Source organism: Athene noctua, chromosome Z (genome assembly GCF_965140245.1).
Source record: "Athene noctua chromosome Z, bAthNoc1.hap1.1, whole genome shotgun sequence".
Lineage (NCBI taxonomy): Eukaryota > Metazoa > Chordata > Aves > Strigiformes > Strigidae > Athene > Athene noctua.
The window spans coordinates 87,964,591-87,988,505 of NC_134077.1; the positions used below are offsets into that span (position 1 = coordinate 87,964,591).

General features: G+C 38.8%; 1 protein-coding gene across 8 annotated transcripts in view; it reads left to right on the forward strand.

The window, feature by feature from the left end:
* Positions 1-23,915, forward strand: part of ADGRV1 (adhesion G protein-coupled receptor V1) — a 308,947-nt gene that overhangs the window by 96,803 nt on the left and 188,229 nt on the right. For all 8 annotated transcript variants that reach the window (XM_074932928.1, XM_074932935.1, XM_074932934.1 and 5 more), the window contains 21 exons: positions 1,444-1,619; positions 2,354-2,478; positions 3,605-3,771; positions 3,854-3,997; positions 4,495-4,602; positions 5,087-5,339; positions 6,008-6,130; positions 6,339-6,561; positions 7,024-7,228; positions 8,204-8,350; positions 13,975-14,230; positions 15,913-16,121; positions 16,758-16,931; positions 17,335-17,517; positions 18,227-18,406; positions 19,315-19,479; positions 20,809-20,926; positions 21,494-21,617; positions 22,437-22,575; positions 22,714-22,899; positions 23,222-23,454. In XM_074932928.1, the coding sequence (XP_074789029.1) occupies positions 1,444-1,619; positions 2,354-2,478; positions 3,605-3,771; positions 3,854-3,997; positions 4,495-4,602; positions 5,087-5,339; positions 6,008-6,130; positions 6,339-6,561; positions 7,024-7,228; positions 8,204-8,350; positions 13,975-14,230; positions 15,913-16,121; positions 16,758-16,931; positions 17,335-17,517; positions 18,227-18,406; positions 19,315-19,479; positions 20,809-20,926; positions 21,494-21,617; positions 22,437-22,575; positions 22,714-22,899; positions 23,222-23,454 (3,638 nt within the window). The remainder of the gene's footprint in view (positions 1-1,443; positions 1,620-2,353; positions 2,479-3,604; positions 3,772-3,853; positions 3,998-4,494; positions 4,603-5,086; positions 5,340-6,007; positions 6,131-6,338; positions 6,562-7,023; positions 7,229-8,203; positions 8,351-13,974; positions 14,231-15,912; positions 16,122-16,757; positions 16,932-17,334; positions 17,518-18,226; positions 18,407-19,314; positions 19,480-20,808; positions 20,927-21,493; positions 21,618-22,436; positions 22,576-22,713; positions 22,900-23,221; positions 23,455-23,915) is intronic.

The following is a 23,915-nucleotide window of genomic DNA, read 5'->3' on the forward strand; positions in this document are numbered from 1 at the left end:
TAAATGTGCTTTTCTGTAGGTATTTCTCTCTTTGTAACAGTTAAGGTAAAGTGAAAATAATGTAATGGTTATATAATATTTTTGTAAGGATGGGGACATTTCTTTATATGTATTCAACATGTAGCTGAAACACAGACTTAAAAATGAAGTGACAATTTACAATCATGAATAGTTAAGGTTGAAGTAAAAATCCCATTTTGTAATGAGATGCTTCAGCTGGTCTGAACTGAGCAGTGTGCTGCAACGAATGCAGAAAGTGAACAGCTCTCAGAGGCTTAGGAATAGAAAATGACTTGTTCTTCTAGGAGTATTAAGCTCACTCTACTATCCCCACAAGAATATCAGCTAGAAAATGATGTAGCTTAAGTTTGTCATATCCTGACCCTTCTGAAGTTTAATGGAAGCATTTTTATTTTATTTTATTTTATTTTATTTTATTTTATTTTATTTTTATTTTTAAATATATTTTTATTTTATTTTGTCAGTGAAGCTAGGCTCAGTAACAGGTTACCATATTATGGCTAGTGGGGTAGAATCTGAACCAAACCTTTCTGGAAACACTGTTTTTCAATTTCCAAACCCAACGTGCATTTGGAACTACACTGATGGCTAGTGTAGCAGATCTGCAGGAAGTCAAAGACTTCTTAAAACAATGTCTGAATCTGGTTTATTGTGGAAGTAATCAGGCATGTAAAAGATTGTAATCTCCAGCTGAGTTCCAGATCCATCTCTTTTTTTTTTTTTTCCTATAGCAAAGTGCTGTGCACCTCTGTAACTTTTGCCAGTTTGGGCAGTTGAAAGTATGACAATGAGCCCCAAATGATAGTGAAAACACCTACCTCTTTCTAGATGATTCTCTGCTAATTTGAAACCACCCTGAGAGAGCCCTATTCTCATCCATAGTGGTGCAGTAGAGGGAAGGAAGCATCAAGAAGAGAGAGAATATTTCAAAATATCCCTCTGTTCTTGCCTTTCTTCCTTCTTTCTTCCCAGCACAGTAGTGGAATTACCCTGTTGCCTGGAGCTAGTGTAGCTGCCAGCCAAAGTAAATTAAAACCAACTTGACTGAGCTGAGGGGATCAGGTAGCTGCACGGAGACTATGAATTACCAAGGAGTGCGTGGAATAAGTAGAGAACCAAAGCGTGAAAAAATATTACAAACTGTTACATTTCAGGGAGTCTTAGGAGGAGAGAGGGGAGGAAAAAAAAAAAAAAAAAAAAAAGGTATGCTCATCTTAATGTTGCACCAATGAAGTTCACCAGATGGGTGACTTTAGAACCTCAGCCTGAACTCTCCTTGCCTCACTTCTGTCCTCTCCAGTTTCAAGCACTGCTGTTCTCCTTCTGTGCTGTCCAAAGGTGTGCAGTGAAAGAGTGGAAACAGGGTGGTGTCATCGTTAGCTTCCGAGTCTCAACAACTTTCTGTTCTTGTTTTCTTGTCAGACACTGCATATTACTGCAATACTGGATGAAGAACCAGAAATGGATGAGCACTTTATTGTCACCCTGTTCAATCCAACTGGAGGAGCCAGACTAGGCACAAGAGTGCAAACTATGATTACAGTATTACAGAACCAGGCGCCACTAGGGCTCTTCAGCATCTATCCAGTTACAAATAGGTACTAAACACCGATTCAGTCAAAAGGAGCTTTTTCATGTTCGGTACAGATGGTGTCTCTCTACACTTCTGTTTTTGATGAATCCCTTTAAAGAAATTCAGCAATCCAATTGTAAAACATTTGTAATTTTGAAAAGTACACTATCTGCCAAATGCTGTTACTGCTATGTAAAAAAAAAAAAACAACAAAACAACCAAAAAACAGAAAAGCACTTAAAATGGACGAGTCATCATTAGACATGTCAATTTCTCTATGGATTTTTTCACAAAATAGTACTTTATCAGTCCCTTAACATTCCACTAATAGTAACCCATGTGAAGAGCTCCAAACCTCAATCAGGGCCCAACAAGTCATACATTTAGTAATTTATTTTTGTTTTTAAGCTTGTGTAAAATACACTTTCACTCAGGGCTGTTTTTCAGAAGCAAATGAACCATATGGAATGACATTTTCAAAAATCATTCAGCTTAAGTCATACAGCTGGTGTGTTAAATTTCAGGCTGGTTCAGGATTTTTTTTTAATTTCCTATGATTTTGCTAAGGTCTTGTGGTAAGAAGCATTGGATAACCTTAATTAATGTAGCTATCAGTCTGTCAGATAGAAAAAAACAGTTCTTCATATTTTCTTTTTATTTCTGTTGTATATTCTGCGCTGGAATTTTACCATAAGAATCTCATTCATATACTATAAAAATAATACATTTCGTCTTTATTTTCACAACTCTCACATTTAGGACAAATTTCCTCATAATTGAAGAAGCCAACACAACGGTTTATTTGAAAGTTTCACGGAGTAATGGTCTCAACGTGTCTGTGAGCGTTGAGTGGGAGACGTTGTCGGATACCGCGTTTGGCATCAGTACGTTCACTTTATAGAGAGTGCCCGCTGCTTTTGTCAGAGTGGAGATAGCAAGAGACTAGCCAAAGATACGGGAGATGTAACTTTGGAATATAAATTCATGTATTCAGACTTCATCAAATTAATTAATATTTTTCTAAGCACGTCACGACTCATTAGATCTAAGAGCTCAGCTGCTTAAGAGGCATTTTGTCATCAGCCACTTCTGCCAGTTTCAATAATCATCTTCCTGCTAATATGAACATTATTGTCACTAGACTTTTTTTTTTTTTTTTTTTTTTTTAACTAGAATATGGTCTTTACTACTTCTAACTTCGGACTTTTCTAACACAGTATAAGAGACACACTTTACCTGTGCCTGACAAAGCCTCAGTCTGAAAAAATGGCACCACATTTTCTATCGTATCCCGCAGTGTGCCAGCCGAGATGAATTTGTGAGAGTCTCAGGCTGTAATTTCATGAGCGCTTTAAACTGGTCCAAGTTAGCACTGCCACTGAAGGAGGATATCCTTCCATCTCTGCCTGCTTGTTCCCGTTCGCAGTTTGTGTTCCAGTACTGATCACTACCAGCTGCTCACTAATCCAGACTGAAACTAACAAGTCAAAAAAGGAAATACCTGATTTTGAGCAGGGGTGAATACCCTGTCTGGCTCAGCAGCTCCTCTGATCTGTGTGTGGGATTGGGGGTTTAGCTCTGGGAGTTTAGTTCTGACAGCACAGTGCTTTTTCCTGTAAGCCAGTCAAACAGCTTAGGCAGTTTAAGAATCTCTGTGCCAGGACTGCTTGTTGTGGTGAGGGCGAGAAGGAGGACAAACTTACACATTTTTTAGGTTCGTCGTCACTTTATTTACTACTTGCTATCTAGCTAATTTTCTCACTAGCTAAATTCCAAACTGAATCAGTCAGACTCAAATTGCCTATGCGTATTCCATATGCAATTGTAATTTATGAGGAATACATTTATTGCTTAACTCTCACTACATCCTCAGTTCTGTAACATTATACCAACTATTTAGAGACAACTTCAACATTTCTGATACTATGTCTGGTTATGGCAAGTAAATCATGCAAATGGCATTGAAAAAGACCTCAAGAATAAATAATACTTTCTTTTGCTATATTGCAGGGGGCAATATTGGTGTCCTGTCTGTCTTGCAAAGTTTTGTGGAAGAATCAGCGTCTAGCTGGTGTTTCTTTACATCAGGAGAGATCCTGTATGGTGTTCTGTTGCGTACGCCTCCAGCTACGTTTTCTACTGTCTACCAGTGGAAAGGAGTTTTTGTTCCTGTCGAGGTAAATGTTTGCTTGCAAACACCAAGCATGCTACTTAACAAAGAATTTAAGTCTCAGTTCTACTTTTTTATTCCTCTCTCAGAATTTCAGTATGTGGAATCCTAAGAGCTGTGTGTCTTTCCAAATCCGTGCCGCTCCCTACCTCGTGATTACTCACGGAGGAGCCACACAGGGAGCTTCCAACAACACTGTGTATGCATTCATGCCTGGGCGCAGACTGTTGAAGGTAAATCTGTTTTACTCAATAAAATCATAAAATAATGGGGTTGGAAAGGACATCGGGATGCTCTCCAGTCCAGCAATGTTTCAGGAAAAGAGCACTCTATGCTTGGCTAGTTTGGGGCCCTAACACCCTGCATGACTTAAGTGATGTAAGTTTTGACAGCTGGTTGTTACTGCTGTACATTTATATTTTGGGGGGTGGGGAAAAATGACCTGGCAAGTGAGGAAAGAGATTGCAGAGCAATCAAGTCATAGAACATTTTCTGAACAATATATGATTAGTTATATTAATTTTCTAAATTAACCCCACATATATATACGTTTTTTTTAATTGTAGAATTACATATATGTTTTTATATATTTTTATATACACTTTTATATGCAATTTTGCAGTTTTTAAAAATACGTGCATATATATATATATATATATATATATATATATATATATATATATAAACTTTGAAGTGGCTTCCAAACACAATTGTAATATTTCCCTCACAGATACAGACTCTTTCTATTCTGGATACCAGACATGTGAAACACTTTGCTGTGGATGAAGAAGACTATTTGATTTTTGTGAGTCCCACAACCAGTTCCAGTTCCATCCAGGTAAGAATATACTTCTCTTTCCTGGCTTTGATGTGGGCAGTTTGGTTAGTGTTGAGTTTGAAATATGAATATAAAAATACCTAAGTATATATTTCTGAAAAATTACTTATGTTTCTATTATGGATTTATAAGACTTCAAATTCTAGACTTGTTTAAATGTAGCAGTACTCTCTACAATTACATATAATTTACATTTGATTTGGTTTTATTGATAGTGTTATTTCTGATTTGAAATCTAATATGTAAAACAGCTATAAGAACAGAAATAACTTCTGACCATAAACCTATTCATCCTAAGAACAGGCATAGCTGCTTGCAGTAAGGTAGTTACTTACCAGTGTGCTTCTACCTTAATTTAGGGTCCACCTTAGAAATAAGGAATTCGGTTCACTATAAGTCTTCCCAGTTTTTCATCATAACAATTTATCTTCTCTTGGTGTTAATTATGAATGTATAATGAAAAAGATATTTCATATTTCCACAGGTTTACCACTGGAATAAAGACATATTTGTGCTGCATCATCAACTTCCAGTTTTCGGAGCTCTGAATGTAGTCTTGTTTCCTAGAGGAGGTGTTATGTACCTATTAGTTTCTTTGTCAAACACCAGCCAGAACATGCTCTTGTACCAGTGGTTGAATAACGAGTTTAGGAATCTTCATCAATTACCAGAAAAAGAAATAAAACTCATGGAGGCCTGGATTTCTGGATCTGATATATATTTAATTATTTCAAAAGGTATTTAGAAGACAGACACTGAGTTTGTTAAGTATATGTTGGCTTGTTTGGTAGGAAAGGCATTTGGGGTAAAAGTGTTTAGATAAGGATTAGAGTCCAACTGGGGAGTGACAGTTCACTGGTAAGCATTTTATCAAAGTAGTCTCTGTTTTAGGTCCCTCAGAAAATAAAAGTATTGTGTTTTTTTCTCAAATACTTATGTAACTAATGAAAAATTTTCCCAAGAGCAATAAGAAATAATAACTCTATTCATCTAGCTGTTGACTGCACCCTTTCTAAGCTTTCCTGAGCTTTGTGATATGCAAAGATCATTGGTCAGCAAGGTACATGTGTTTTTTATTGCAAGCATGACATTTTAGGCATTGTTTTATGACTATGTCTATGTAAAAGTTGCAGTCCATAGGTTTCTTTGCAATTGGCTGTTGAATGCTGGCAATCAGCGTTCTTATATGTGACTGTGTGCAGAAAAGCCCTTGATGTCAGCAGATGAATCATCCCATGAAGATCAGTCATACTGTGGCGTTTATGCACCAAGTACAAAGGAAAATATGAAAATTGGTCTCACGTCGTAATTAAAGCTGCCAAATTCTGACTTTTGAATGGCCACTGAGTGTGCAGTTTAACAGGCAGATAAATAATGTAAATTTTGTCATTTTGCTCCTTTGTAGAATCTGGAAATTCTTCTGAAATTTTCATCTGGGAGACAGGGCAGTCTACCTTTAGACACTTTCAGAGTCTTCCAGTCTGCGCTGTAAGAAACATCCATGTTTTCATGCCTCCTTCAGGGTTAGGTAAGACTTAAATTACAACATTTGTTCAAATCCTAGTTTATAACACTGGCATTGCAGAAATATATGTGCTCTTTTTTGGTGTTAGTTTATCAGACTTTAAAAGTTGCTGTAATCATTGGACTACCGAGGACATTTGTGGCATCAGAAGGAGAACTTTTAACTGTATCATGGAATTTATTTTTTTTTTCTTCCTCCTTGCTCAATGTAGTTCACATCCTCCTGTCTGGTGAGGACACAACATCACTGTATGCTTGGAACTCGGAAGGGAACCAGTTCTCTGTGGTGCTGGAAGCCCCATATGCAGATCATATCACCTCAGCTACTGCAAGGTCTCTGAACTCCAGCAAGAGCTTGATTGCTCTGTCCATAAAGTCCAACTCACAGATTTATGAGCTGACCACTATCTCCAACCAGTCAGATTTTATACCTAGGTAGGTTTTATTGTTTTATATAGTTTTCTCCCAGCTCTTTTATTTCTCTTTCTGTGATAACTGTTTTTGTGACAGTGGAGAGCATTGTATTCTTCTGTGTGTGGTGTGCTTATTAACACTGAAGATAATTTTTCACAGGTAGGTTTAAGATAACCTCAAGACAAACAGCCTCACAACTGGCTTTAAAACATGGCAAAAAAGGACTTGCAGTTATGACGTGAGTTTTTTATTCAGGAAAAATTAAATTACTATCATGATTAATTTCAGTTACTCTGTGATCTATTGTAATTAAAAAAACCCCAACAACCTAACACAAATACATTGTTTATATTCCCTTCCTCAGGAATATAAACAATAATTCCAGCTCCAAAAATGTTCATAAAATTTACAGCAGTCCTTTCAAAGTTCATTAATCAACTATCCTCAGTTTATAATTATTTGATGTGTGTGTTTTTATGCTAGTTCAGGTGAATTGATATTTGAGCCTGGGGACATGGAAGCTGTGATAGCAGTCAACATCCTGGATGACACCATCCCAGAGGAGGAAGAATGCTTCAAAGTGTGGTTGAAAAACCCTAAGGGAGGTGCAGAGATTGGTGTTCATGGTTTTGTTAACATCATTATTCCTTCCAATGACAATGCCTACGGAGTCATTGCATTTGCTCAGGTAAAACTTCTAAGGTAAATCATTAACGTATGTATATATAATTTCCGAATAATGGAACACAAACATACTAAACCTGTAAATTGGAGTGACAGGATTGCTTTTCTAAAGTCTTGTAACAACCTGAGTTAGAAGTTTTTTAACATCTATTTGCCTTTGCTCTGTGATTATACAGAACACAAGGTGATGGAAAATCAGTTCCACAGTCTGTCCCTATTGTGAGATTTTTATAATCCACTTACATTTAGATTAACACATAGATTTATCAGTTTGGTTTTGCAACAACCTAAAAATTCAGTTTTCAGATGACATATATGATATCATCATAGAGTTGCTACTGGTTGGTTAATAAGGGCGTTAAGTAAACAGATGTGAAGGTCCTTTTTCCCTGAAAAAGATACAAATCGGGTTATGTCAAAAGATGAGCCAGTCTGCCAGAACAAAATAATTCATTTGGAAAATAATGTCAGACTGAAGGTATTATTTGGAGTGGTTGATTCTTAAATCATCAGACACTGTAGAAGTTATCTAGAGAGGGCTATAGTAGATACTTACTGAAGATATAAAATACAGGAGTCGTTACTGAAATGAAACATTGCATCTGGACTTGTGTGAGGAGGGTGAATAACAGTAAAATAACAGCAGCAAAAATATTTCACTTTGGAAAGTCCACTTGTTATCTGTTTCAATGAATTTGGACATAAAATATCGTGCAAAAAAAACCCCAACAAAAAAACTAAATAAAAAACATTGAGGTTTTTTTGCCTCAGGATAAAGAGGCCTGACATTTTAAATTGTTCCATCCATGAAATCTGGGAGTATTGAGTACATGTGAAAATTAGGACATATAAATTTAGTCAATGAACACGTATTTAGGTATTTAATGGTAGACTGGCCCCCACTGAATACCCAGATCCCTAAAGAAACTTTTCTTTATAAGAAAATAATGTTATGATTCTGCCACTTTATGTTTTCCAGAGCTCTTTATTTAAGCAAGTTGAAGAAATGGAACAGGACAGCTTAATCACCTTGAATATTGAACGTTTAATAGGAACGTATGGACGAGTTACAGTAGAGTGGATTGCTAATGGGAGCATAAGTGATGTCTTTCCAGCTTCAGGAATGGTACGTAAAAACATCACTGATATTAAGGAAGCACCCGGACAATAGGTGCAGATGTACTGAGGGAGAAGGCTGGTACATCTTAGATTGCCCCTTCTGTTAATTCCTGCTTCCTGGTCCTTTTCTGTGGTTCTGGCAGCCTGCACTTCTGGCAGGCACACAGAACTGCAGCATCACTCTTGCTCTTCTAGAACCAGATACTGCAATACTGTCCAGGCATTAGAAATGTGTATCTGTAGTATCCTGTTCCCATCTTCCTTTCTTCCTGCTGTGAGATCCAGATACTGGGTCAAATCATTTGCATAGGTGGGTACCAGGGAGAGTTTGCTGTTTGTCCTGACATTGTCAATACAACTGAGAGCTTCAGTGGCCCAGGAGGATAGCACAAGTCCCTGTTGGCTCTGTTTCTGAAACTGTTTAGATTTCCAGCCAGGTAGAAATCCAGAGTTTCCTGCTAACCAAAATTCTTGGTATGCCTTTCAACCGACAGACACCAGGTTCTTGAAGTCAAGGGCCTCCATCTGGTGGCCGTCTGTAGAAGACACAAAGCCCTGTGGGCACAGGCCACAGCTGAAGGAAAAAGAGCCAAAAGGCTGTAGAAATGAACTTTACACCTGGAAATAATGGGTCTGAAGTAAGGTAAAAAATTAGAGAAAAATCAACAGAGGGGGGAAATCAAGGATGCCAAAACAATCATTCTAAAATTATTAAAGTACTCTTTGAGCATTCCAGATGGATGCTACATGATTTCCCTGCATATGTTTGCAGGAAGGAAGAGACACAAAGGTAACATAAAGGTATGATGTAGTTCACCAGAAAATTCTGTTTATCCTTCAGCATAGGTGTAACCTAAGTGTTCATAGAGACATCTTCCTTGTGAAAGAGACCTAATGAAGTGGTCAGCCCTTTGAATTTAAAAATAAGAGTATAGATAGGCAAAGTGTTTCTCAATCATTTTATGTGGGGGAGAAAAAAAAGAAATCAGCAAAACCGTTGACTAGACATTTATTCAATTAGCAATGATTTTGATACGTATTATATGGCCATCACTATTTGGACATATTTGTATTTGGTGTATTGACCTTGGCTGGTTGCCAAACCCCCACCCAGTTGCTCTCTTACTCCCCCTCTTCAGCAGGACAGGGGAGAAAATAGGGTGGAAAAGCTTGAGATAAAGGTAGTTTAATAAGTAAAGCAAAAGCCGTACATCGAAGCAAAGCAAAAAGTAGAATTTATCCAGTACTTCCCGTCAGCAGACATATGTCCAGCCACTTCCAGGGAAGCAGATCCTCTGTATATGTAGCAGCTGCTTTGGAAGACAAATGCCATAACCAATAATAGTCACCTGTGTGTGTGCCCTCCCTGCCTCCTCACCCTCACCTTTTATTGCTGAGCGTGACGTTATTTGTATGGAATATCCCTTTGGTGAGTTTGGATCAGCTCTCAGGGCTGTGCCCCCTCCCAACCTCTTGCCCAACCACAGCCTATGATGCTGTGAGAACACTCTTCAGCTACAGTCAAAAAGTTGCTGTGTTACCCACCCTGTTTCAGCCAAAAATGCATGGCACAGCACTATACGGGCTGCTGTGGGGAAAGTTAACTCGAGCCCAACCACACCCAGTAATTTGCAGAAGAAAGGATGCTGATGACCATATGTCAGCAGTTTACTGATTCTTCCTCTTTTTTTAACCTTTGGGAGGGTCTTAAATATATTATTCAAGAAACCTCAGGGAAGAAAGGTAATTTTGAATAATATAAAATACAATATTATAATAATAGAATACAAGACAATAAGTTGAACATGTGCCACTGTGTGTGCATACAGGTCTGAGGCAGGGTATTGCCAGCAGGTTGAGGGAGGTGATTCCTTGCCTGTACTCAGCACTGGTGAGACACATCTGGCGTTCTGGGTCTAGTTCTGTGCTCCCCAGTATGAGAGATGTGGGCATACTGGAGTGAGTCCACCGAAGAGCCATAAAGAAGATGAAGGGATTGGAGCATCTGGCACATGGGAAGAGGCTCAGGAAGAATCTTACAACTGTGTAGACATACGTGATATCAAGAGTAAAGAAGGTGAAACCAGATACTTCTCGGCTGTGTCCTGTGTCTGCAGTGGGCACAGTACAGGAAATTCCCTTTAAACATGAGGAAAAATCTTTACTGTAATGGTGGTAAAACGCTGGATCATGTTACCCAGAGAGATTATGAAGTTTCTGTCCTTGGAGATATTCAAAACCTGGCTGACATGGCCCTGAGCAGCCTGCTGTGGTTGAACCTGCTCTTAACAGGGGCTGTTGCAGTAGGTGACCTTTAGAGGTCCCTTCCAACCTCAACCATTGTGTGATTCTGTGATAATCAAGATATATGATCACTTTGAAACAACTGAGTTGTTTTGCCTGAAGTTGGAGTGTAGTTGTCTTAGGTTGAATGCCTGTTATAAAGGATAGCTATAGGTAGCTTGATTATACCAGACTCTTTTCCATGGAATCATAGAATAATTTTCAACTCGGAATTTGGTCTCTCTGATTACTGTGCTTCTGATTGAGAAATTATTTCTTGTTTTGTGACCTTCTCTTCAAATTATTTTACCACACTGCATTTTTCTCAAAGTGTTTCTTTGTCACCTGTCTCTCTGTGTCTCATATTTTTTTTTCTTACACTTCTTTTATATATAAATGTGGCCTGGGGAAGAAAGAGGAGGAACTGGAGTTCTTTGCCCAGTCAGAAATTTATGATATCATAGGGGTAACTGAAACATGGTGGAACAACTCACATGACTGAAGGATTGTGGTGGATAGCTATAGGCTGTTTCATAAAGACAGTCAGGGAAGAAGAGGTGGAGAAGTCATGTTCTATGTTAAGGAGAACCTTGAATGTATAGAAGTCAACTGCAGCAATTGTGGAAACCCTACTGAATGCCTCTGGGTGAAGATCAGAGGGGTCGTCCCCAAGGGGAATCTTACAGTAAACATCTGCTACCGACCTCCAAACCAAGACTGTAAGGTCAATGAAGCAATATATGGGTCACTTAAGCAAGCTTCAGGTCGGCAGAACCTGGGTCTTATGGATGACTTCAACTACCCAGTCATTTGCTGGAAGGACAGATACAGCAGCTCACATGTCGTCCATCAAGTTCCTGGAATGGGTAGAGGACGGTTTCTTCGTACAAATGTTAGATGTGCCAACCGGGAATGAGGCACTGCTGGACTTGCTGCTCACAAACCAAGAAGACCTGCTTTGTAATATCTCGGTTAGTGATGGCCTTGGCTGCAGTGATCACGATGTTGTGGAGTTTGGGATCCTGCTGAGCACACTGAAGGTTAATACTACGGTGAAGGGTTCAGATTTTAGAAGAGCAAATTTCAGCTCACTCAGAGCTCAGCTGGGAAGAATTATTTTGGAAGCTCTCATGGAGGATAAAGGAGCTCACGAGTGCTGGGAGTTTTTCAAGAACACTCTCCTGGAAGCACAAAAATTGTTCATCCTCTTCAAAGGTAAGTGAAGTACGTGGTGCAAGAGACCCCCTTGGCTTAACTGTGAGCTTCTGAGTCCACTCAAAACCAAAAGAGAAGTGTACCAGAGATAGAGAAGTGGACAAATACCCATTGAGAACTAAAAGGGCATTGCCAGGGTGTGCTGCAGAGATGCAGTTAGAAAAGCAAAAGCTCAGCTTGTGTTGAAATTGGTCAGGAATGTCAAAAAACTATAAGAAGGGGTTCTTCGGGTATGTAAACATCGCACTGAAACAGAAGGAAGATACTGGCCCACTGTTAAACAGAGGAAGTTAATTAGTCAGCAACAACACTGAAAAGGCTCTCAACATCTTCTCCACCTGTCTTTACGAGCACTGTTGGACCCGGCCTTGGGAATAAAATTCCATGTCGATGCAAACACAGATGCACCGTCAGTGAAGGAGGAGTTGGTATGTGAGCTATTACAGGAGCCTGACCCCTACAAATTGATGGGCCCTGACATTATCCACCCGAGGGTGTTGAGAGAGCTGGCTGATGTCATTGTGAGGCCATTCTCCATCATGTCATGGAGATTGGGGGATGTCCTAGAAGACTGGAAAAAGGCTAATATCGCCCCTACTTACAAAAAGGGTTTAAAGGAGGATCCAGGAAATTATAAGTCCATCAGTCTTACTTCAGTCCCTGGGAAGGTTATGGAGCAAACTCCTGGGGGTTATCCCAAGTCAAATGAAGCAGTGATCGGGAAAAGCCAGCATGGATTCACCAAGGGAAAATCGTGCATGACAAACTCGATTACCTTCTATGACAAAGTGACCTGCTTGGTTGATGCGGGACAAGTAGTGGACATTGTCTACCTGGATTTCTCCAAGGCTTTCTCCTTGGAAGGGGGAAGAATCAGTACAGCTCCCCAGCGCCTCCTCCTAGAGAAGCTGATGTGTTACGGTCTGGACAAGGGGTCTGTGCAGTGGGGGGGAACTGTCTGACAGGCTGCACCCAGAGGGTGGTGGGAAATGGCTCCTTTTCAGACTGGCAGCCTGTCACAGGTGGGGTCCCCAGGGATCGATACTGGGCCCAACGCTGTTTAATATCTCTGTAAGTGACGTGGATCATGGGATCAGGTGTACCCTGATGAAGTTTGCTGGTGATGCCAAACTGAGCGGGTACGTGGGCACTTGGGAAGGGAGAGCCACCCTGCGGGAAGACCTGGACAGGCTGGAAGAGGGGGCTAACAAGGGCCTTAGGAAGTTCAAGGAGGACAAGTGTAAGGTCTTGCACCTGGGAAAACATCATCCAGGAGTGCAGCACAGGCTGGGATCTACCCAGCTGGGGAGCAGCTCTGGAAAGGGACCTGGGGGTCCTGGTGGACAGCAAGCTCCACATGAGTGACCAGTGTGCTGCTGTGCCAACAGGCTGCTGGGCTGCATCAACAAGGGCATCACCAGCAGAGATAAAGAAGTCATTATCCCCCTCTACTCGGCGCTTGTCAGGCCGCACCTGGAATACTGTGTTCAGTTTTGGTCCCCAGTACACAAAAAAGATGTGGGCAGGCTGGAGAGAGTCCAGAGAAGGGCCACAAAGATGATCAAGGGACTGGGCAGCCTGTCCTGTGAGGAAAGGCTGAGAGAACTGGGTTTGTTCAGCCTGGAGAAGAGAAGGCTTAGGGGAGACCTTGTCACCATGTTCCAGTGCTTAAAGGGTGGCTACAAACAAGATGGAGACTCTCTTCTTAGGAGTCTCATGGAAAAGACAAGGGATAATGGATGTGAGTTACTCCTGGGGAGATTCTGGTTGGACACAAGAAGAAAATATTTCACATTGAGAACAATCAGCCACTAGAATAATGTCCCCAGCAAGGTGGTGGGTCCCCCAACACTGGACACTTTTAAGAATCAGCTGCACACGGTGCTGGGCCGTCTTGTCTAGACTGTGCTTGTGCCAAGAAAGGTTGGGCCAGATGGTTCTTGAGGTCTGTTCCAACCTGGAATTCTGTGATTCTATTTTATACATACATATATATGTATGTTTATATATATATGTATATTTATGTGTATATGTATATATGTGTGTATATTTTTAATTCATAAAGTTTTACAGAATAAAGCAGTTGGTATAACACTTTTTTTAATGATGTTTCCCCTCCCTCTAAAACTTTAGGTTACGTTTTCAGAAGGTCAGGCCCTGTCCACCATCACTCTGACAATTCTCGCAGACAGTGTTGCAGAGCTTTCAGAGACCGTGGAAATCACGCTCACCCGTGTTACCACTGTGGGTGTCCAGGATGCCACAAAAGGAGCTGTCATCGATCCCAAAAGGGCCAGGGCTGTACTTACCATTTTACCCAGTGACTCTCCACACGGTGTGATTGGGTGGCATACAGAATCTCTCTTTGTTCAAGTTGCAGAGCCAGAAGGTAAGTGTGTTTCTTGATTCTTAGGGAAAAAAATGTGGTTTTTCAAAGTCAGCATTTTTGAAGCTATGACATTCGTTATATATGTATAAAATATATATTTATTTTATTTATATATCAGCATTTTCCTGTTGAAAATTTGTAGCAGAAATATCCGTTAAAATATGTATAGCTATGCTACTTCATTTCTTACATTTTATGCTGTATTTCACATTGCATGTATCAACATTATCCAGTCATTTTTGTTTAGGGGGTAAGTTATTCACATCTTGCCATCTTGTGTGGAAAATCACTAATACTTAAAATACTTCTATTTAGATAAAAAGCTGAACTGGCCCATTTAGTGGGGTTAATATCTTGTTTAAAATAATTTACAGAGAAAGGCTTTTCTCATGAACTGAGTCAAAAAGGGAAGCTTTTTTGTTCTGTGGGACAGGGGAAGGAAGGAAGCAGAGCAAGAGTGAATTCCATTTCAAGAAAACTGAATTGGGGTTTTTCTGCTTGCCAGCTGCGTGTTTGATTGGGTTATATCAGTTTTCCTTCCAGGTACCACGTGGAGCTGTAAAGGATCTGCCAGGCGTCTGTCCAGAGGAGGCCTGCCGCGGGCCCCGGAGCCAGGCAGCTGATGGCTCTGGCACTCGCTGCAGCCCGGTGGTTTTCCAGCAGCTGCCTGATGGGCTATTCATACTTCAAAAACCCAGTTGACATTTCCTGGCAATTTAATACTCTGTCCATGTTAACGAATAAAATTTTTGAAAAATACATTTTCCATCAGAATATTATTGCAGATAAAACCTCCTCCCCAGTTCTGTTTTAAAGTTAATTAGTGTTGCCCCTTTTTTAGGACCTGAAAGTACTGTGAAGGGATTCTGCTGGTTCCTTACATACACGTACATGCACATTATAAACATTTATCCTTTGAAGTTAGGATTCAAGGCACGTTTTTAGGTTTCATTTGTTGCAGAGTTTCTTTTCCAATCCTTAAATGTTATATTTTTAATGAAGCATATACATGTGCAGACTGTGAAGTCATACCTAGTTAATATAGGTGATGGAAACTGGTCTGAAGGACAAAGCCTATTGCTTTTTGTCTGCTTCTTTCTGCAGTCATAAACTCTGCACTTCCAGCCAAATGTTGTGTTTGCTGGTTTACTGGAAAAAAAATTAAAAATCTGCTTTCCTAAAAGGGACCTGAGCCTGACTGAGACAAGTGTATCTCATTTTCTTCAATACTTGAGTGAAGGAAATGTAAAATTTACAGCCGGAGCGACTGCCTCCAATTCTGCTTTCTGTGTTAGAATCAGTAGTTATCTCCTAGGTATGTAGAGGCCAGGCAAAACAGTCAGATGTGAGTTTTCAATAAAAACTGAATAAAAATGGCAATGTTGAGGTAACAGTTTGTGTAGCAAGCGTTTAAAATTGTAAATATTCCATTATTTTATTCTTCCTCTAGATCTCGTTTTAAAATGCTTTCCAGATGCACACACTGTGTGTTGTGTGTCTTCACACCACTTGTATGTGCTCATTTGCCTGAGTCATTGAATTATCCAAGTATTGTTGGGTTGCTAAGCAGAACTGAAGTGGGCTCTAACAAGCAGCTCCAGTACAATTAGGTGAGCTGAAAATCAAGCAGGGCAAGGGTAAAAACAATCACGTCTTGATGTTTTTTCCCCTCCTTGCTATAGGGCAAATCAGTTCAACTACTCTTACTTTACAAATTGTTCGAGAACAAGGGTTTGTTGGAGAGATTGTGGTTCAGCTGAGCTCTGCACCTAACTTTGAACTCCCCCTCGCCAACCAAGCAACTGAGAATGAGGATTATGTACTGGAAAAGAAGACAATCATTATGGCAGAGGACGCAACAATAACTTCTGTCGTAGTCACTATTTTACCTGTGAGTATTCGAACAACTTTAGCTAATAATGTTTTTTAAGGAAAGGGAAAATGATACCGTTTCTATACCAGAAGTAGGATTTAGAACTGTCTAAGGTGGGGTTCTTGCCTCATCAGACGGTTGTATATTAGTAAAAATTGCAGGTGTCTCTTTCAAAAGCATTTGAGTACTCATCACTGAGAATGAATCAAATCTGTTTTGTTGTAGTCCCAAAATTAACACATTGTAATGACAAAGGAAAAAATGATAAATGTCTTAGGTGCTTGCTGTTTTTTCAACTTGTTACAGGTTTTTACAGAGGATTTATGTTACTTTACATGCCTCAACAGATTTGTTCTGCAGTTCAGTAAATATTATTTTTTTGCAAAAAATATGTATATTCTTTAAATACATTAATAACAGAGGTATTGCTTTTCAAGTTCTGGCTTGTTTCTGAATTCTAGCCACATTTCTTATAGACAGAAAAAAAGATAGTCTTTTTCACCTCTCTTATGGTGTGAAACAAGAGATTGGTTATATGGTCCCAAGTGCTGAGAATTTTTGAACAGTAAGCAACCTACAAGTAGTCATCATCCTGCCTGTATTATAAGTTACTGTGTTTTATTTAAAAAGTTACATTTAAAAATATTTTTGCAGGACAATGTTCCAGAATTACAGGAAGGATTTATAATCAATATTACTGATGTGAAACTGGTTGATTCTCCCACTGGAGGTCACCCAAGCGTGAAGAGGCTTGGGTTAGAAATAGCTGAAATAACCATTGAAGAAAATGATGATGCCAGAGGCGTATTTAGTTTCAACGTTACAAAGGTAAGTAGGTCTGAATGAAAAATATTTAAAGTAGCATTCCAGCGGGAAGGTCTGTGTTTTCAGACCAGTTTTGATAGTGTTCCAAGAGGCTTTATGACACTAAATTGTTCTGGTTAAAAAGGCCAGATACCAGACAAACAATTCCTTCTTAAAAGGTTCTTCATGATTAATACATGAAACCTATTAGGGAGCTGGAATTGCTAAAACTGGTGTGATAGGATATTCTGAAAGGAGGTCATCTAATCCAGACTTTTGCTCAGAGCAAGGTCAATACTAAATTCAGACTAATTTACAACTGATTATGTATTTCTTTATTTTTACCTTCAAGTCAAAATGAAAAAAAAAAAAAAAAAAAAAAAGAAAAAGTTATGTGACACCCATCAGTTTCTTGTTGAATTTACAGGGTATAACTGGAGCTGTTACTGCTTATGAGGTGTCACCACCACAGAATGTACTGAAACTACCAGTTGTTCGGCAGGCTGGGAGGTTTGGGTCAGCATCTCTGTATTGGGAAGCCATTCCTTCAACTGCTGGCTTTGAAGACTTCACACCATCATTTGGAAACCTTACGTTTGCAGATGGGCAGGTATGCACTTTCTGAAAGTGTAGCTGTCTCCAGGTTACCAGTTTAAGGGTTTAACATCTTTTCGTTGAAAACATTTTATTTATGGCCTTATGTGTGTGAATGATGCTCCTGACTTCAGTTCTTTGACATGGAAAAGCAGAATGTTCATAAACATTGACCAAATAGGGTTGTATGCCTTTGGTACCTCCAAAAGTGAAGACGTAGTTTCTAAAATAAAGCCTCTTACGCTGAAAATTTGCAACATAATCTGTTTTCTGTATACATTCTCGGAATAAACCTGTATGTTTTCTTAGCTGTGTTCTACATATGGTTCTAAATTTCATTCCGCCAATACTTAGTGTACACAAGGGGTGTTGATTTCCACTGAACAGAACTGGTCTTTGGCAAATAGAATAATACACTTTGTGAGCAGAATTTTGGCTTAAGTACAATACAGTCTTCCTGCACTTTCTACGGAGTACCGAAGCAGAGCAGTCTGCTGGTTTTAAAAGGCACGATTTATGTTAATGGACTTAAAAAGCACCCTTGAAGTTTTGTTATCTTATTGTAAATATACAAATATGATAAGGAATAAGCACAACTGAACAATGTGTGTTTATCTATTATTAGATAAAATTTACCTTTTTCAATTTCAGATTTTTTCAAGCAATCCACAGAATATTATAAATGAAAACTTGTTGTTCTTTCTTTTTTTTAACAACTTCTGCAGGCTACAGGAGAAATAGAAATTACAATCATAGATGACAGTGAAGTTGAACTCCTTGAGATATTCAAGATTTCCCTGGTGAGGGTAACAGGTGGTGGAAGACTTGGGGAGGACACCCTGGTAACTGTCGCTATTCCACCAAATGATTCCCCTGTTGGAGTATTTGGGTTTGAAGAAAAGAATGTGAGTTTGATTTGGATTGCACTCTTTTCTGCTAAAGCTGTATTGTGGGCTTGTGTCACTGACACATAGCTGATTTTGGTAACCCTTCACTGTGCTGGAACACATGACTTACTGAAAGGCATATTAGTGCTTGTCTTCATCTAGCTCTGTAGGATGTTAACAACAATGAAAGTGCTGCTGCAGAGATGTAGATTTCTGCATGACTGAATCAGTTTAATTCACAGAATCACACAGAATCATCTGGGTTGGAAAGGACCTTGAAGCTCCTCCAGTCCAACCCTAAACCTCACCCTGACCATTCCCAACTCCCCCAGATCCCTCAGCGCTGGCTCAGCCCGACTCTTCAACCCCCCAGGGATGGGGACTCCCCCCCTGCCCTGGGCAGCCCATTCCAACGCCCAACAGCCCCTTCTGCACAGAAATCCTTCCTAATATCTAGTCTAAACCTTCCCTGGCACAACTTGAGGCCAGTATCTCTTGTCCTATTGCTTATTACTTGGTTAAAGATTCAGTATAATAACAACACGTGACATCTCAGGTAGGAATTTTGGTAGTCTTTTGAATATTAAAATTGTTTTGTAATGATCTGTATTACTGAAAGTAAAGTTTGGAAAGAAATTATGAAACTTATCTCATTTTAGTTCTTGTCAATGGTTGATTGTTCTGCTCTCCATTTTGCTGGTGCTGTGCTTGCTTGTGACTCATTGTAATTTTTTTGAATCATAGGGCATACAGAAATAACATGAGTGACTAATTCAACACGATCCTTACGTCTGTTATCTCCCCATTGATTTTTGCTCATCCTTATTTTACGTTGTCACCGATAATGTTTGCTCATGTTTATCTCAAGTCAGTGTTGTGCCTTTTGCTACAGCCGTATCTACTTCCTCATTCTCTTTCTTCATCAGGTAACGGTGAAGGAACCTCAGGCACCTGATGACTCTGCTGCAGTTGTGTTGCTCACTGTAACCCGAAGTCAAGGAGGACGAGGAGCAGTGACAGTGTTATGGATTCTTGAGGAAGCAGCCAGATATGATCTGACCCCTCTGAATGGCACCCTTCACTTCAATGAGGTATTTCTGAAATTGCAATAAATTATTTACTATTAGATTTATAGATTTTTTTTTCTTCTTATGTGTGAGTTTGCATGGTTGTTCCATGTTTGTAGAAGTAAGGGGTTACTAAGTATTATAACACTAGGAAAAGGCCAGTTTGAACTGGCAGGGTTAGCACTATGCTGTGCTTTTTCAGACAGGAAAGGAAAGCTGTCACGCTCTTTTTAAGGCAGCATAATGTAATCGTGAGGAAGACAGGCTCTTCAAATCTGTATTTTTTTTACAATTAAAGAAGAGCAAAAATGTGCTGAATGTCAAAAATGATTACAGAAACATTTATTCCATTGCAGTATCAGACAACTGAAGGAGAAAATCGATATTGAAAGGCTGAGAAGGATAAATGAATGCTCAAAATCTGCAGATTTAAAAAAATAAATAATAAAACACCCTAGTGAGTTTCAAACTGGACAGTGTTATTTGATTTGTATGTCATGGCAAGTTAAAACTCCGAAGGAGGATCTGAAATATTGGCTATTGTCAAACTATTGTTATCTTCATATTGGCCTTTTACAGTCTACTCAAAACATTTAATGAAAAAAAGTGTTTTAACATAAAGCATAATCTATTCTGTCTGTACAAGGCTATTTTGCATTACACAAATAGGTGTATCAGTGTTTCTTTGAATCAGCTGGAAAATAGCTTTCTTTGGTAAGACCACCAGTATTTGGCAAAGTTTTGCAACCATTTTGCTGTCCTTTCTCTACTGATAGGCCTGGACACTTTTTTTTTTTCTTCCCAAAGTTCTTATATATGCATACATGTAAGAATACAAGTATGTATATATGGTGTACTAATGGTTATACAGTGTGTACCTACTTTTTTTCCTATATTCTCATTTTAAGCATTTGCTACTGACCACTGACAAAAATGTGGATCAGACAGGAATTTTCTATAACCTAATATATCTAATCTTAATGACGTTAATCCTTAAAATGTGTGTGTTCTATTGAATATGCACTTTGAGATGGAAAAGATTTTTTATAGAAAGTTTCCTCTAAGTTGAAAACTTCTATGTGAATTCAATTTAAAAGCAATTTCAACTGTTATTCACTTGAAAATAGCCAGGGTATTTTTGAGGCGGCACACAATGTTTGAGAGGCAGTTTTTACTACATTTCAGCCTAATCAGAAATGCCATATTTTAAAAATATTACAGAATATAGCAAGCATATGCATGGTTAACTCTTTATGTGTTAAAGAAAAAACTTCTTTTATATAATACCATACTTTGTTTAGTTTTGTTTAATGTGTGTGTATATATATCTCTTCTGGTCATTATGTGACACAGAGTGAATCCCAGAAGTTGATTGTTTTACATGCGGTACAAGATGGTCTGCTGGAGGGGAATGAAACATTTACCATTCAGCTAGTCTCTACTGGTGATGCAGAGATATCCCCTGTAAATGGTAAAGAAATCAGTTCATTACATTCTGTTTTGAGATATTTCTTATGAAAATTCTAGTAAGTCTGTTCATATTTTTTTTTTAATCTTCAGTGGTTATAGATTGTGTATGTATGCAGTTAGCTGGTAGCAATTTGGACTGTCAGTCTTTTTTCCTGAGTTGTTTTGTTGTCTGAAGAAATCGGAGAATTTTAGATCATAATTTTTCATTCAGAATTAATTGGTGTAGACTTTTGTGTTCAGTTAACATTGGTCGTAAAGAATTCTTGCACAAAAAGAAGCAAAAACCAAAACCTGGTTCAGAATTTTAAGAACTGCAGAATAATTTCCTTTGTAAGGGACCATCCAGGGGTGTCATGTAGTTGAAAAACCCCTGCTCAGGGAACAGGAGACTTCACAATTAGATCGGGTTGCTGAGTCCCCTGTCCACTCAAATTCTCAATCTCTCCAAGGATGGGGATTCCGTGGGTTCTCTGGGAAGCCAGTGCTTGACCACTTGTTTCACAAAATTTACAAAAATTAGCTCGTTAGTTATTTTTCAATTACTAAGAGAGCTTTGTTCTTTTCATAGGTGTGGCAACCATCATTATTGTGGGTGATGAAGGAGCTTCTGGGGTCATTGGGATAGCCCATTCATCCAGGAATGTTCTGATTGGAGAACCTTCAGGAAATTATAACGGAACTGCTCTGATTAGGTGGGTACATCACTCATTTTTCCAAAGGACGGTCAACAGCTCAGTTTCAAAAGTTATGAGACTCCACATTTGGCACGAATTTCTTGAGTGCTACATTTCATGATCACTTCTGAAATCAGAACTATTTTTAAAATTCGATGATTGTTTTTAAAGAAGGGCAGGATATACTATGTGTGTATGTGTCTTTTCCGTATTACTGGAGAGCTCCAAATATTCCACTCAGTCTTCAAATTATTTGCAACACTGATGCATTAAAGGAAAGAGGTTTCTAATGAAAGGAAGGGGGAAGGGAATCAATAACGTTTCAAGGTGCTTTGTGCTTCTTAGGATTCCGTTGAGGATTGGTGCCTGAACTGTTTTCAGTGTATTGCTATGATGGCTGGCATAACTAAAGTGTCAGCTGGGTTTTTAGTTGAAACAAGATGCAGTTATTTCACTGTATTCAGTCAGCTGAAAACAGGATGAAAAAATTAAGATGTTACCTTCTGAGAGTATTGGAAAAAAGGATTATGACAATTTCCCTTGGCGAACCAGCAAATATAAGCAACAGAACAGCTTCTCATGCTGCCTTGACTTCGTGGTAGAAATACAGATCAAGATGCCTCCACAACACAGGGAAATAAAACAGAACTTCAGAAATGTTATTACTCTAAGAGGGAATTGGAAAGATCCCAATAATGACTTAAAATATTAAAACTCAAGCTTCACAGTGCTGATATTTATTTCATGCACAACAATATGATATACTCCCTGTGTCTGGATTGGATATCAGATATTAAAGGTAGAAAATGAAATCTGTGTTTGTGTTCTTACCTGCAGCCTGACACGTGGCCCAGGGATTTTTGGTGAGATCACAATATATTGGAATATAACACCTCCTCATCATACAGAATTTATTGAGACATCGGGGACCTTGACAATGCGAGATAGACAGTCTGCAGCAGTTGTTCTAATACAGGTATATGAGATGTTTCACAACAGTAGTTATTTCATGTTCTTCCTTTTATTCAGCTAGTATCTTGCTTAGAAATCAGTTATACCTCTCTCCCTGGAAATGGTTTAAACCCTTCTAGCTTTCATTGGTTCTTCTCCCTAGGCTGTAGATGACAACCATCCGGAGGAGAAGCGTTACTACCAGTTTCAACTAACTGGAATCAGTCATGGAGGACTCATAAATGAATCTAGCAGCACAGCAAATATTACCATGGCTGCCAGTGATTTTCCATACGGGGAGTTTACATTTTCACGGGAACTATTGCAAACAACAGAAGAAGAAAAATGGGTATTAGATTAAAATTCCTTCTTATGTAAAATATTGGTGATATCAATATTGTTGCTAGATCTATGCTTAACTTTAGGAAAAAAAAAAATCGAAGATCTATTCTACATTTATCATAGCACAGTCTCCAGAATGGCTGTCTGAGGCTTCTGTGGTTTTTTAATACTCTAATTCTCTGCTAAGTTATGTGTACTCTGTACTTGCTAAAGCAAATTGTTGTTACCTGACAGAACCATTGAAAAGATGCCTTTAGAACATGCTCCTAGAGGCAACTGTAACAGAAAAACAAAGCCATTTTTTAAAGAAGATATCCTCTTTCCCTCAGGTTAACATCACTGTTGTGCGTTCCAGGGGATCCTATGGCAAAGTGCGTCTTTGCTTTCAGATAATAAATGGGACTGCAGTGGAGGGAATTGATTTCACTCCCACAGTAAGGGAACTGTTGTTTGAAGAACACGAGGAGAGTAAAATGATTTTGGTTGAAATTCATGATGATGACTTTCCTGAAGGTCCTGAAGACTTTTCAGTGATGATTACAGAAGTGGAACTCCAAGGAAGGTAAAGATAAAATTCCTCTTTGATTGACTACAAGCAGAAGAACAAACTATATTTGGAATCTGATCTACCTTCTTAAAGTCACCACTGGATTTCAGTAAAATTTCATAAGACAGCTCAGATATTATTAATTATAATAGAAATTGGATGTATGGGGAACGCATTTCTTTTGGCATTAGTGTAAAGATTTTGCCGATTGGGTTTGATTAAAGTTAGAAGTCCACAGATTCCATAAAAGTTGTCATGTTGCATGAATTTCAAATAAGAAGATAAAATGAGAAAGAAAAAATGAAAGATGCACATTTCTGTGAATATACTAATATTTTTTGCATATGTAATACTTTAAAAAAGTGTGACCAGAAATTCATCAGTGATAACTGTGAGAAAATGAAAGTATTTGTAGTAATTGCAAATTGTCATACCTGCATCTTAATAAATTCACAAGAATTTTTATGTAATTTTCT